The sequence below is a fragment of the Sardina pilchardus genome, chromosome 17 (assembly GCF_963854185.1).
Source record: "Sardina pilchardus chromosome 17, fSarPil1.1, whole genome shotgun sequence".
NCBI classification, from domain to species: Eukaryota; Metazoa; Chordata; class Actinopteri; order Clupeiformes; family Clupeidae; genus Sardina; species Sardina pilchardus.
Genome location: NC_085010.1, coordinates 24,099,475 through 24,115,452, shown reverse-complemented (window position 1 = coordinate 24,115,452; position 15,978 = coordinate 24,099,475). Strand labels below are relative to the sequence as shown.

Below are 15,978 nucleotides of genomic sequence, written 5' to 3'. Positions count from 1 at the left end.
CAAATAAATTAGCTCCCTCCATGAACCCCTTTCTGCCCTTCGGGAAACGCTACATTAAATTAATGTCCTCCTTTAACCATTTCGGTTGTCATAGCAATTTTAGCAGTTTATATCTAGCCTGCATCTTCATAGTTTCATTTTATCTCTGGAAATAAAAAAAAGTGTATTGAGAGCAATGTGAACCCTGTGCCTTTGGGCAATGGACAAGATTCATGACTAGTGGATAAACGATAGCGTGAGTCAAGGGGTTGGTGCGCTCCCTCACTAGTCTGTTTTGGGCCGTATAAAAATAAAGATCATGCGATGGTCTTCTCACGTTGTTACTACGTCATTTTCTGTTTTCATGGCGTGAGTCCTGTTTGTGAGTGGACTGACGTATAGTGATGTTTGCTTTGGACAGAGTGTGCGTAAACTCTGTCGCTGTATAGGCATAAGAAAACACCCAACTGTTTACTTTTTTTTATTATTATTTTTTAAGTAGACCTATTCTACAATCCAAGTCATTCTGAAATCCATGATTGACAAGAACTTTTGAAGGACAATGTCGTGTAAGTGCAGGCTAGGGCCTTTTTTTTTCATCTCCGCATAGCGCAGGTGCCTCTTGACACCGTTTGCCAAAACCAATGTATTACTGTATTCTACTGCAGTCATTGGTCAAAGCTTTCACCTTGATGTCAATGGACTTCAGACTGGGGCTAGCGTCTAATTTCACCATGGCTGTCAGAGGCAGCGTGGTAGGAGGGGCAGAATTTGGGATTGCGAAAACGGGCCGAGTCATTGCAACCCCTTTGGTCACTCGGAGTCTCAGCACCAAGGTACCGTCCGTTACGCGCCAGTGCGCCTTTTAGCTTCTAAGAGCTAGCAGCTGGGCTCAGTCTTGAGTGCGCACAATATCGGTTATTGTGCGCGGCCAATTCTTTGATTGAATACTCATCGATTCTCATTGAAAGCTGCCAGCCAGACGTCACCATGAGACGCATGTCCAGGTCCCTATCCATCACATCCTTAAGCGGCCTCGGGCTTCAGGAGGAGGACGACAGCGTCCCCGTGGAGAACCTGCTGCTGTTTGAGATTGCCTGGGAAGTAACAAATAAAGGTGGGCATGAAGCATTCAACTGTCTGTCACCTGTTGCACATTAACCAAGGTGAGAGACCAGTGGAGACTAAAGCTACTAAAGCTACTGCTTTAGTCCACTGCTACTGCTAATAGTCTAGTATAGTCTATCTATTAACAACTCTAGTCTAGTCTATTACTGTAACAGCTCTATGCAGTTCTCTTTTTCTCCTGTGTTACATTGAGTGGGCCATATTGTTTGCATATGGCATACAACCGAGGGGCCTCTACAAAAGTTACTTGACCCCACTGACAGATGGAATATTCAACCTCTCTACAGCATAGACCCAAAGAATGGTGATAAGGGAAAAGTAATTTGTGCTCCAATTTGCATACTTCTGTGCTTCCATTGCCTTATATGAGTGCACAAGCCAATGCACTCATATTAGACATATATAAGTACAAAAGTATGTGAATTGGAACACAGCAATAGTCAGGGTGGTACAGTACGCTGGAGTTCATTGGACAGGACCCTAAGAGTAAATATTGCATATAATTGGGCCTCTTTGCCTCCCATGGGAAATGGACCTCTTTGCAGGGATAACCATTAAGCTGCAAGTGGAAATAAATCCTAGATTTATGTCACTGATGCAACATATGGCCACAATGATTGCCATAACTCCTTATGTCCTTATCACATTCGAAAGTGAAGTGAAAGACAACACTTCTGTGTTCTGATACTGTGTACAAAAATATATTTTCTCAAAACACTGTTTTTAGTCTAATAAGTTTTAACTTTTACATCACTCTTCATGTAGAATGTACTAGACTGCAATCCCAATTCCATATTTGGACACACAAAATATCAGAGTATGATCTTTGGCCTTTGGCCTCATTCTGGACGGAAGCCACCCACACACGAGCACATTTTGTAGTGACTCTTTGAAGATTCAGTACATCTGCATTAAAAAAGGGTTAAAAAAGGTGTAATAAAATAGATTTTGTACTTAAAAACTCTGTGGTTAAGAACAGTGTTTTTCAAAGTGGGGGCTGTGAGGAGGTGGCAGCAAGTTGGCAGGAAAAATTAAAGCAATACATTAATAAAGAAATAAGCGTAAAAATACGTATCGTTTTTTGAGTGTTGTTATAAAATACCATCATAAAAACATGGTCGCATATCTAATCTGAACATTACATTTTCCACTATAATCTTTCTGATTAGCTGGTTTTCAAACACCTTCGTCATCGCGTTACGGTCAGTGTAGCCATGACATCCACGAGAGCTCCTGTTATTTAGCTAGCTGGCTAAAATGGACACAAAGGTTTAGAAAAAGTAAGCTAAAATGGGCACCTTTTTGAAAGTAGAGCCACAGGGTGAGATAATTTTCAAGTTTTATATGAGTGCATTGAGGCAAATGGACTTGACTGGTTTTGTTGTGTGGGAGTGTGTTCAGACAGGGCCTCGGCTATGACTTGGAATAACAGTGGACTGACAGCTTCCATTCTTTATCTTTATCTTTATCTCTATCTCTTTAATTAATTCATTTATTTTTGCTGTAGTATGACAATGGGTTTAACAAGACATATTGTAAAAGGGGGCCTTGACCAGTTTTAGAAGAATGGAGAGAGAGAGAGAGAGAGAGAGAGAGAGGACTGGAGAATAAATAAATAGAGAGAGAGAGAGAGAAAGATTTGAAAGTAACTTAATCAAAAGAAAGGAAACTGAGAGACAGAAGCTAGTGGATGCCATTCAAAATGGTTCATCACACATGTGTGCCCCCTTGTGGTAGCTTGAGACTTTTGTGAGTGAAACAGTAGGCATTTGTGCAATTCTCTGTTTAGGTTATTTTATTCTGCTGTAATGCTGTGCATTGTTTTTAATTGTTTACCTACTGTCTACCTTTACCTGTTGTCTCATACTTAAAAGTAAGATCATTCATTATTTGTCATATATGTCAAACATGAGTGTGTGTGTGTGTGTGTGTGTTTGTGTGTGTGTGTGTGTGTGTGTGTGTGTGTGTGTGTGTGTGTGTGTGTGTGTGTGTGTGTGTGTGTGTGTGTGTGTGTGTGTGTGTGTGTGTGTGTTTTTGTGCCATTATGCACATTGGCGCATACGTGTGTGTGTGTGTATGTATGTTTGCCCCTTATCCAGTTGGAGGAATTTACACAGTCATCCAAACTAAGGCGAAGATCACGGGAGATGAGTGGGGTGATAACTTCTTCATGATGGGGCCCTATTACGAGCACAACTTCAAGACGCAGGTGGAGCCGTGTGACCCCCCGACCCCGGCCATCAGGAAGGCCATGGACGCTCTGACCAATAATGGCTGTCAGGTGCGTCTGTGGTTTTTGACTACAGCGTTTAACATTGATTTCTGAAAGCCACCAGGAATTCTGTATCTACAGTATCTCTTACTTATACTTACATTGTACATAATCAAGTATCAATACAGTAACGGTAACATATTCCGTTTTCTGTATTGATTATTCATTCAAGCAAAGTTTTAGCAGCATTTTCTATCATCTACAGAAGGCTTTTTGTAAGATATTAGAACCTAAATTAGCTGGACAACACTGGTTTAGTCTTTCAATAAATTCATGGAATGAATGTAGTGGAGTAGAAAACTCAATATATGAATATGATGAAGCTTAAGATGTAAATACTCAAGTAAAGTATGAGAACTTTTATACAAGACTAGAGTAAATCTCACCACTATTTGGCACATTCAAGACATGCATTTATGAGCTAGATATTTGCGTTTACACTTCACAGCATTGTTTTGTGCTCTAGATAAATATGATTACCCTATGTAGGAAATGCTTATCAATAAAGAGTGTTTTAGGATGTGTGCATAAGGCTGAAGTAAGTGGTTTAATTACAGTAATGCTTTAAAGAAAGCAGTCCTCAGTGAATGCATTTAGTAGTAGTGGCAGTAGTTGCACTCTGTGTCCAGCAGAGGGCAGTCGTCCCATTCCTTTGATGGACAGTCCATACCAGGGGAGCAACCCCAGAAAGGCAATTTACTCTTAGCATGTGACAGATTATTACACTGTCAATCAAATGCTTTTCACTAAACTAACTGAGATGAGAAAACCACATTTTAAACTAAACTAGCCAGAAGAAAGGAAAAGTGTTAAAACATTTTTTTTTAGAATGGACATTTAGACATATGCTGTAGCTGGGATGCACATTTGTGAATTTAGTTAGATCCAGATCACAACTAAGCCTATGGTCTTAAGCATAAAAAGTACACAGAGAGAGACTGTAATGAAATAGTGGTGAGATTTACTCTAGTCTCATACTTATGTCTCATACATTTTAAGCTTCATTATATTCATATATTGAATTTTCTACACTACATTCATTCCATGAATTTATTAATATTTTTAAAATCTCCAAGAACTTGTACAAACTTTATGTTTCTTTCTCTCACATTTATGACGTCTCTCTCTCTCTCTCTCTCTCTCTCTGTCTGTGCGTGTGTGTATGTTTTTCTGTGTGCTTGGATGTGTGTGTGTGTGTGTGTTAGGTGTACTGTGGGCGCTGGCTGATCGAGGGCAGTCCCTTCGTCATCCTCTTCGACGTCGCGGCTGCAGCATGGAATCTGGACCGCTGGAAAGGAGACTTGTGGGATACGTGCGGCATCGGCATTCCGTACCAAGACCGCGAGGCCAATGACGCGCTCATCTTCGGCTCGCTGGTGGCGTGGTTTTTCAAAGAGGTCAGCCTCCGTCAGTCCGACCTCAGGCACTGACCCGTGACTTATTATAGCAATGCAAGACCTACTATTAGATAAACGAGTGCAATCTGGCATTCTTAAGGGACGTTCTGCTCAGGAGAGCCTTTTTGTCTCCATGGTGACGTGACATGTTTTGTGCGATATAGACTGAGAATATACTGTAGGAGATTGTCTATGTGTATAGTATGAGTAGACTATATCTAAGTGAGTATATGTACTGTAGTGTTTACAGTGCTGTGATGCTCCTATTCAGTGGTGACATGATAGCGACTTCACAGGTGGTACTTACTTGCACACATTCACAATCACAATCACAGCACTGTCCTTTAAACCCGTCTGAGGTTTGTGTGCTTGGTACACTGCGCACCCAGATTCACTTGCGCTGTAGTAAACATTCTAATGTAAACAAGCCTAGTGTCAGGTGACTGTTACTGAATATTTTGTTGTCTGCATTTATGTGGCTCTGAATTTCCAGTTGTCTTACGGTGTTGTTTGCCATATTGCACCGACTCCAGTTCTGGTGTGAACAGCCATTGTATTCCACATTGGGCCAGTCATCTGAGTTCTGAATGTGCAAAACAATTCAATTGATCTCTAGGGGAATACAATATGATATATATCTTTTTTTCCAATTATGACTATGACATTATTGTAACATCGGACAAAAACAGTGACAGGCCTACTGATATGCTCAGTCTACCTCATGTGGACCTCATATAAACGAGAAGAGTATTAGCGTAGCATAGATTATGGAAAGGAACTTACATGTTCCATGCATTAGCATAGCGTAGTATATTATGGTATGCATTAGCATAGTGTAGATTATGGTAGGAAATATACACCTTCTCGTTGCTGACTGTAGCCTACAAAGGCTACCAGCCATAGTGTATTGACTCAGGTTGGGCTGGACCCAGCTTGTCCCCTATTTAAGTCATGGAAGGGCCCATGGTCAACCAGCATGGCCCTGCTCTCACCTGAGACAACTGTGCTTCCTTGTGATTTGTAGTTAACCAGTCAAGTATCGGTAACAGGGTTGTTTTGTTTGACCAAATTCATTTCCATTTGACAAAACTAAGTAGTTAAAATTTTTATATTTATAACCATTTTATCAGTGATTTCAATGTCTGTTTACAGTACAGACTATGTTTGTGTTGTTTCCCAGTTAACGGATGCGATTGGAGAGGAGCAGAACGTCATCGCTCATTTCCATGAGTGGCAGGCCGGGGTCGGCCTTGTGCTCCTGCGCTCACGCAAGATCCCCATAGCAACAGTGTTCACAACACATGCCACCCTGCTGGGACGCTACCTGTGCGCCGGGAACGTGGACTTCTACAACAACCTGGATAAAGTGAGAACTCTCCCTCCCTCTCTCTCTCTCTCTCTCTCTCTTTTTCTATCTCTCTCTCTCTCTCTCTCTCTTTCTATCTACCCCTAACACATATGCACACTTTCATTTAAACGTTGTTATATATTCCTAGACATACCTGTACACTCTGACAGGCACCCAAATAAGCTTATCCCCCGGAGACATGAAATACTCTTATCGGATTGGCTGGTGGGGTGGCTGTTAATTCTGTATATCGGGGCACCAAGTAGATCTGGTAAAGAAGTGTAAACACCGTTCCATATTAATTCTCTTTTGAATGGTAACTATAACAAGCGTAGTAAACATCAGTTGAACTAAGAAGTAGGCTTTGCAACAATGGAATCAGCTGCAGATAAGCTAACTATCCACACTTATCACTGTATGGACCGGGGAAAGTTGTACAAGAAGTTGGCTTCTTTTTACTGTAAATGGAGCAGCTTGTTTCCTTTGCGGCGGATTATTGCCTGTATACAGTATATAGTGGCACCCAAGGGATATAAGTAGGATAACAGCCTTCGAAAATGTATCCACTGCGTATCGTGGAGTTATTTGCCTCCATAATTTCTGTATATTGCGTCACCCCAGCGGCCGTTATCCCTTACATATTTTCGACTTATTCACAGCACCTGTTTTTGTTCAAGTAGAAATGTAAAACATCATGATGAACTTCATTGTGTACAGAAAGTCATGATTTTGGATGTCAGTTGAGCATGGAGGCTCTGAAGTACATAGGTTGACAACGTGCCTGCTCTCACATGAACTGAATGAACTGTATATCATGAAGCAAAGTATGTCTCTCTCTCTCTGAATGTGTGTGTGTGTGTGTGTGTGTGTGTGTGTGTGTGTGTGTGTGTGTGTATGTGTGTGTGTGTGTGTGTGTGTGTGTGTGTGTGTGTGTGTGTGTGTGTGTGTGTGTGTGTGTGAATGAGTGAGTGTGTGTGCGTCGGTGTGTTGTTGGTGTTTGTGTGTGTGTGTGTGTGTGTGTGTGTGTGTGTGTGTGTGTGTCTGTGTCTATGTGTCTAGTCTATGTGTGAATAATTGGTGGCCATTACCTTGTTGGTAAAGGTCATTCTGGCCTACGATGTTGGAGTGCTTATTAACAGATGACCTCACTTGATTGGCAGCTAGCTTGTCTCCAGGGTTCTGTGTTCTCCTCGCGTACCTGCCTCTGGTAAACACCTGACACACCTCTGGATGCTTGAGCTTTAGCAGTCAATTTGATTGAATTCAATTCAGTCAGCTCAATACAATTCAAATTCTATTTCAATTTTGCTCAGGTCGGCTAAGCCCAGATGCTCAAAAATCAGATCAGTTCAATCCAATGCTAATTTCCACTAGGTCATCCATCTTTGATAGAAGGGCAGGGATCTTTGATTCTAAATGAGAAATCTTCTGTTCTAGCTCAGTGCTTTTCTTGCAGGATATCCTGGGTGAGCCGGATGGAGGAGATCATTTTGTGACAAGTTCTTGCCAGTTCACCTAGTTGGACCACGTGAAGTTGACTTATTAGCAACTTTTGATAACTAGCCACTAAATAGTGAATATAAAGGCCAACGACCAGACCAAAGATCGTATAGTTACGAAGATGAATCATAAAGGGGGTTTTCAATGGAATGAAATGGTGCCCACTTCCGCTTCCTATCTGGGCGTGATCAGTGACGAGTAATCGGTTTAGACCAGTGTAGAAGCAGCAGAAGCAGTGTGCCGTTGATAACAGGTGGCCTGCGCAATTAGCGGAGACAGGGAATGTGGCAGATAAATGTGACTGGGAGGTAATAAGAAAGAATACAGTTGGAAGTGATCACTACCCCATAAAGGTAAGTGTAGGTGTGGAGGCAGCGAGAGAGAATGAAGTCAAAGTTGAGAAGTGGATGGTTGAGAAAGCGGACTGGGATAAGTTTGCGGAACTAAGTGAAGAGTGGTTATCATTCAGTGATGGCAGTGAAAATATTGAAGTGTTTACTAGCGAAGTTAGTCTAAGTATTCTAGCAGCAGCAGGTGCAGCTATTCCAAAGTCCAAGCCTAAATGTTTGAACAAAATAGTGCCATGGTGGTCAAGACAGTGTAAAGATGCAGTTAGAAAAAGAAATAAGGCATTTAGGTGTCTTAAAAGAACACACAGTTTTCAGCATTTGATAGAGTATAAGAGTGCGCAAGCAATGGTGAGGAAAACTGTCAAGGGAGCAAAAAGGGAGTACTGGAAGAAGTTTTGTGATTCCTTAGGCAGAACTACCCCTATAGAGAAGGTTTGGGGGATGATCAGGAAAATGAAAGGTAATGGGAGGGAGTATGGATATCCTGTGTTGATTAATGAAGGTGAAAGTGTAACTTCAAGTAAGGACAAAGCAGAAATTATTGGGAGAACTCTAGCTAAAGTGCATAGCTCAGGAAACCTTAGTAGTGAAGAAAAGAAAGGTAGAGAAGAAACTGTTTCTAAATATCAGAATACCTCTGAGAATGAGGATGGGGAAAGGGATAGTCTGAATGCGCCATTCACAAAAGCAGAGTTGAATAGAGCACTGAGGAAATTAGGAAAGTCAGCTCCAGGGAAAGACACCATCTGCTATTCCATGTTAGAGAAGCTAAGTGACAGAGGAAAGGATGTACTGGTTAAATTGTACAATAGGATATGGGTAGAGGGAATCATCCCTAAGGAGTGGAAAGAGTCCATTATTGTACCTATTAAGAAGCCAGGGAAAGATCCCCATAGCCCAAGCAGTTACAGACCAATAGCGTTAACTTCACAGATGGGTAAGACAATGGAAAAAATGATTAATGACAGGCTGACATATTGGGTGGAGTCAAAAGGGTGGCTGCAGTGGTACCAGAGTGGCTTTAGACGGGGAAGGGGTACTATGGACCCAGTGGTGTGCCTAGAGGATGCCATAAGAAAGGCCCAAGTAAATAAAGAAACAGTGGTGGCAGTTTTTTTTGACATAGAGAAAGCCTACGATATGATGTGGACAGAAGGACTTTTAATTAAGTTAAATCAGATGGGAGTCAGGGGAAGGATGTATAGGTGGATCAGAGCTTTCTTATCTGAAAGAACATTGAGGGTGAGAGTAGATGGGGAAATAAGTGGAAGTTTTAGAGCAGAAAATGGCACTCCTCAAGGAAGCATTGTTAGTCCCCTATTATTTGCTATAATGATAGACCAGATATTCAAAGATGTGAGAGGCCCAGATGGAGTAGCGTTGTTTGCAGATGATGGTGCAATGTGGAAAAAGGGGAGGAACATAAAATATATTGTGAACAAGATGCAGGATGCTGTGAATGAGGTGCAACAGTGGGCAGTGCAATGGGGTTTTAGAATATCAATAGAGAAGACTAAGGTTATGTTCTTCTCAAGGAAAAATATTAACCAAGAGTTGAAAATAATGGTGGCTGGTCAAGAACTGGAGAGGGTGGAAACCTTTAAATACCTGGGAGTCTGGTTTGACAAAAGGTTGACATGGGCACATCATATCCAAAAGATGGTAGACAAGGGGAAAAGGATATTAAATGTCATGAGGTGTCTGGGTGGAGTGGATTGGGGTGCCTCTAGGTCAGCATTGGAGACAATTTATATAGGCCTAATGAGATCAGTGTTTGACTATGGATGTATAGCTTATGGGTCAGCCTCAAAGTCAAACTTAAATAAACTTGATGGTATGCATAATCAAGCTATGAGAATCATCAGTGGAGCAATTAAAACATCTCCAATAGCTGCATTGCAAGTGGAGGTGGGGGAGATGCCCCTGCATCTAAGGAGGGACCAGCTGGCGCTGGTATACTGGGCAAATGTCAAGGGACATAAAGAGAACCATATGTCCCAGTCAGTATTAAGGGAATGTCAGGAGAGAGCAAGCATGAAGGTAAAAAGCTATGGGTGGATAATAAAGAATAAGGTGAATGAAATGGGAATTGGTTCTCTAAACATCAGTCCTACTGTGGCATATCCAACAGTACCTCCCTGGATATTAGAGGAAGTGAAGGTGGATCTAGGGCTCTTGGAGGAAAAGAAGGAGGAAGGAGTGGACAAATACAAGGTAAACAGTTATATTACAGAAAAATACAGGCAATGTGTTAAGGTTTTTACAGATGCATCTAAAAGTACTGACAGTAAAGTAGGGGTTTCTTATGTGATTCCTGAAATGGACCTAGCTATAGCGAAAAGACTGAGTGATAACCTTGCTGTGTATACAGCTGAAATGGTGGGCATATGGCTAGCTTTGCTGTGGCTAGAAAGTAGCAACTATATGGAAGCAGTGATTGCCTCAGATTCAAGTGCAGCTCTAATAAGCATCCAGAACTTTCAGTCTGAGTCAAGGGAAGACCTTATAATAGAAATTCTGCAATTAGCATATGGGTTGCAAGCGTCAGGAAGGAGGGTGACGTTCATATGGGTTCCAGCTCATATAGGTGTTGAGGGGAACGAGCTGGCTGATGAACATGCGAAAAAAGCAACAGAAAAAGAGGATATAGACATTAACATCAAATACAGTAAGGCGGAGGTAAAAAGTATGGTTAAGGCTAGGATCACACATAAATGGCAGCATATATGGGACAATGGATGCACAGGGAGACACTTGTATAGAATACAAGGGAAAGTGGGGAAAGGCACACACACTACCAGGTCCAGGTGGGAGGAGAGTGCACTGACAAGATTGAGACTGGGTCACACAAGACTTAACAGCACATTATTTGTAATGAAAAAACACGATAGTGGTCTCTGTGAGTATTGCCAGAGTCAAACGCCAGAAACGGTAGAACATGTTATTCTCCATTGCAATAAATACCATCAAGCAAGACAGAGATTGAATGATCAGCTGGTAGCAAATAATGTGTCCTTTGATCTGAAGACAGTATTGCAAAGTAACTCAGGGGATATTTTTGGTTTTTTACTTTCTTTTTTGAAAGATACAAACCTCCTGAAAAGGATATAAAAATTTTTTTTTTGTTCTAATTTGTTTTGTTTTTGTTTGTTTTGTTTGTTTTATTTATTTGTTTATTTGGGTTATACTAGTGCAGACAAAGATCCTTGAATATCCTGAATATCTCTGTAGAGTAGTGAATCCTGTTCCGTACTCCAGTCAAGTGGTGGCGGTAATGCACAAAGAAAAGGTGCCAACCGCCAATAAAATCAGAAGAAGAAGAAGAAGAATTAGCGGAGACAGGTCAGGTCAGGAGGGACAGGTCGTGAACAAAGTTACTTTTCTATGTATTTATCACGCTGGAAAATACGATTTCAATGTGGGAATGTTAGAAAGACGTGTGCCTTGTAGAATATGGGTTCGTTACTTGCATTGCTGAATGTAGGGCTAAGGGAATGGTCATAATCCGAGATAAGGTTTATTTCTCCCGTTTGCACTACGTCACAGGGTAACCGGAATTGACCCTCATATGAGTCGTCTCGCTTAATAAACTGTCTCTGACCAGACAGTCGAACACAACAATGGAATTCTGTTGAGAGCACCTCATCTCTTTATTGCACTCACTACTCATATGCAATCTAGGCCTGTTGTATATTTTGGCACCCACAGATTCAGTGGAGACACTGACCAAACAGCTGTCGATTGGAGCAATGCAACGATAATGGTCGCCCCATCGTTCCACGTAGCCTACCGTGTGCCTCACTCACTTCAATAGATTCTATTCAGTTCTGCCGGTCGTCTGCCATAAATTGCCATCACATCGCTTGCTGCGCATGTTGGCCTGAAACAAATGAAAAAAGGAGTGGAAGTAAGTAGCCAAAAAGGAAAGGTCAAGCAGGAAAAGCATCCTACTCGCTTGAGTAGGCGGAATGTTCACAGTCTATCCAGAATGTTCACAGTCTATTCAGTTCTCAAGAAAACGCATGGCGGATTTACAAGGATCTGCCGAGAGTCAAGCTAAGAAAACATAGCCTTCCGTCAGTTCTCTGTAAAATGTACACTTGTAATACTTGTGACCATGGTCTATAAATGTTTCAACATGTAAAGGTTATGCTCATTAAATACACACATGGAATCAATATACAATAAACTCAATGCATCACCATCTCAATGTGCACACATACAGTAGGCCTATTTCAATTTTGGTGGAAACAACGAGACACAAAATTATTAACAAATCCATCAAAAGTACAGAATCAATAGATATGGGATATTATTGATTGACTAATGTTATTAGTATGCCAATATGCTTTGTAACAAAGGTAGACATTTCAAAGACACCGGTTGTTGGAGGAGGGCAGCGAGAGCAAAGAGGATGAAGATATCAAAGACAAGTAGTTTCAGATGAAAGTCATCATTATTCATTCATTTATTACCTCCACCAAGGAGGTTATGTTTTCATCGGGGTTTGTTTGTTTGTTTGTTTGTTTGTTCGTTCGCAAGATAACTCAAAGAGTTACGGATGGATTTTGACAAATTGAAAAACAAGAAAAAAGGCCGCACTATGCATAATCACCATTTGTTTCCACAGACACGTTTTGGCGTTCAGCGTTCCTCACACTGGGGCATCCAAGGACTTTGTCTAGAGTGTACATAGTCAGGAGTTAATCAGGTTGTGACATGGTGAGCTAGTCTTTAAAAAGTAATTCGCTGTGTGTGTGTGTGTGTGTGTGTGTGTGTGTGTGTGTCCCTCAGTTCAATGCTGACCAGGAAGCCGGGGACAGGCAGATCTACCACCGCTACTGTCTGGAGCGGGCAGCTGTCCACTGCTCGCACACGTTCACCACTGTATCGCAGATCACCGCCGTGGAGGCCAATCACATGCTGCACAGGAACCCAGGTGGGCCAATCAGCACACAGCACCTGTATGATGTTTTAGTGATGATTACTGGCAACCATAGACACTAGGACCAGGAAGCACCTAGGAACCATACACAGTATATAGGCTACTTGGTTCTACTTCCAAATCTCACTGATACAAATTTATAATAGGATCCAAACAAAATTGTCCTTACATAACTTACCTCACCCAACAGAATACATAATCATCAAATACCAAGTCCAAGATAGGTAAATAAGACAGTTGTGTGCAATCAATGCACTGTATACTTATCACTGTTATACAGTCATTGTTACAAGAATGTATTGCGGTAAGATAAATTGCTGTTGGGTGTTGCTGGTGGTTACAAAAGTTGCTGTTTGATCCCACAGATGTTGTGACACCCAACGGGTTGAATGTGAAGAAGTTTTCGGCCATGCATGAGTTCCAGAACCTGCACTCCACAAACAAATCTCGCATCCAGGAGTTTGTCCGAGGACATTTCTATGGGTCTGTAGAGATTTGTTTATTTTTGTGCCACTTCTCTGAGGGGTAAACCAGGAGGCTAGGTTACTGGCATACCCAGGTATTTTTGGGAGTTACTGCTGATCTCAAAACAATATGCCACTTCAGACAATACATGCAGTAAGGTGTTCTTTTGAAGATCAGCGGTTACCCAAAGTTTGTAACCAGTAATGTTGCTTCATAGTGTAACCCTTAGGTTGTGTGATATTGGTAGCCGTTAATTACCAATTTACCATTTGTTGGTCGTCTTTGTTTATCGAATCACTATTGATTTGGTCCAACCTTGTCATCTAACAAGACATCTTGACTTCAACCTGGAGAAAACACTATACTTCTTCATCGCTGGCCGATATGAATTCTCTAACAAAGGGGCGGACATCTTCCTCGAGTCACTGTCCAGACTCAATTATTTACTGAAGGTACAGAACCTCTAGAATTTGTATCTCTGTCTGACTGTGTCTTTCTTTCATTCTTTCTTACTTTCTTTCTTTCTTTCTTTCTTTCTTTCTCTCTCTCCGTATATTCTAAATGTCATTTTGAGTAGTTACCATGGTTTGCTTCTCACTCTGCATCAGAATAAACCTTTAAGCTACCGATTTCTGGCAATGATTGGGTAACTGGAATAATCTTTACAAGGTGTATACATGTCTTGAAGAAGTCAGAATATTGATAGAAACCTAGGTGTGTTAAACAGATAACACACCTAGGAGGCACCACCTCCTCAGACTGTTTGCGATAGTTAGCAAACGTTCGCCAAAAACTCAAGGCTAACGGAATACTGTTTGCGAACGTTCGCAAACGTTCGCCTATGTTCGTGAACTTGAACGCACCTCTGGTGTCCTCTGGTTTACCCTGGTAGGTTCATAAGAACGATGTGTCAGCCGTGGTGATTGTGTTGACCTGGTGTCCTCTGGTGTGCCCCGGTAGGTTCATAAGAACGATGTGACAGTGGTGGTCTTCTTCATCATGCCTGCCAAGACCAACAACTTCAACGTGGAGACATTGAAGGGACAAGCTGTGCGTAAGCAGCTCTGGTGCGTCACACGGGTGCGAAACACGCGCACACACACACACACACACACACACACAACGCACACACACAACGCGCACACACACACCGACACACACACACACACACACACACACACAACGCGCACACACCGACACACCGACACACACACACACACACACACACACACACACAGAGACACTTCCTTACACAGACACTTCCTTACACAGCCCAGAGGCCTGTAGCAGGGTTGATGTTCTTCAGTAGGCTCACACACACACACACACACACACACACACACACACACACATATTCTTTCATATCTACCACCACTGTCATTATTTCACTTCATCTGTCATTCCCTGATTCTTTTTCTTTGATTTCTCTCTCTCCTAGGGACACTGCTCAGTCAGTGAAAGAGAAGTTTGGCAAGCGTCTGTATGAGGCATTGCTGAAGTAAGCTAAACACACACACACACACACACACACACACACACACACACACACACACACACACCAACTAGGGCAAGTGCTTTTACATCTAGAAAATTAGTGGAATTTTCTGGCGAGTGCTAACAAGGGTGTTGGCTGTGAATGACAGCGTGTGATGGAAGAATTAGACTGTGAGTATAGGCATGCATGTGTGTGTGTGTGTGTGTGTGTGTGTGTGTGTGTGTGTGTGTTAGTGGCAGGGATCCTCATCGGAGTGTGAATGAGAGGCTTCCTCACACCCTGGGAGGTGAGAGGTGAACACCCCACCCCCCCTCCCAACACACACACACACACACACACACACACACACACACACACACACACACACACAGACACACACACACACTCTCTGATTGCCTCCCCTTCTCCTCCCTGCCAGGGGAGAGATCCCTGACATGGACAACATCCTGGAGAGAGACGACTTCTCCATCATGAAGAGAGCCATCTATGCCACCCAGGTAAACTCCTGCTTCGTGCTTAAACACAGAACATATAAAAATGTGAATGCACTTTATAGTCTTTGTGAAAAATAAACGTGTACTAGGCAAGAAGATCCACAACAACAACTCAGATCACATGTTTTGAAATACAAAAACTTTCACATAAACTTGGAAAATGTTTAAAAGTTTATTACAAACTAGGCTACACGACACTACATCTGGATCGCATTGAATTCCCCAATTATTTTTGACTGTACATTCAGATAAAGTATAAAAGTATGTACAGTATGTAGCTCAAAGGGACAGACTCTCCCACTTACATATAGAATATAATGTAGTTTACATGTTTGTCCAAGAGGTGAACAGCAAACAAGTTGATTACAGTATTCTAATGTGGAAATGGCAGTATTGCGATAGGATAGCTTAGGGTTCAAATGGTATAATTACCCATCATACTAGATAGATAGATAGATAGATAGATAGATAGATATACAGACATATACTTGTATCATGTACTTATGTTTATCATGTACTTTATTTATTTATTTCTCTCTCCCTTATTTATTTATTTTTCTGGTATGCCGTTGTATCTTGTACAATGCCTATATCTTACTGTGGTG

The 15,978-nt window shown here is 41.8% G+C and overlaps 1 protein-coding gene across 1 annotated transcript in view; it reads left to right on the top strand.

The window, feature by feature from the left end:
* Positions 1–779: 779 nt before the first annotated feature.
* gys2 (glycogen synthase 2) overlaps positions 780–15,978 on the top strand; it is a 21,157-nt gene continuing 5,958 nt past the window's right edge. Inside the window, exons 1-10 of the mRNA XM_062517499.1 lie at positions 780–1,096; positions 3,207–3,388; positions 4,585–4,776; positions 5,957–6,142; positions 12,769–12,913; positions 13,285–13,402; positions 13,716–13,836; positions 14,345–14,451; positions 14,823–14,882; positions 15,298–15,376. Of these exons, the coding sequence (XP_062373483.1) occupies positions 970–1,096; positions 3,207–3,388; positions 4,585–4,776; positions 5,957–6,142; positions 12,769–12,913; positions 13,285–13,402; positions 13,716–13,836; positions 14,345–14,451; positions 14,823–14,882; positions 15,298–15,376 (1,317 nt within the window). The 5' untranslated portion in view covers positions 780–969. The remainder of the gene's footprint in view (positions 1,097–3,206; positions 3,389–4,584; positions 4,777–5,956; positions 6,143–12,768; positions 12,914–13,284; positions 13,403–13,715; positions 13,837–14,344; positions 14,452–14,822; positions 14,883–15,297; positions 15,377–15,978) is intronic.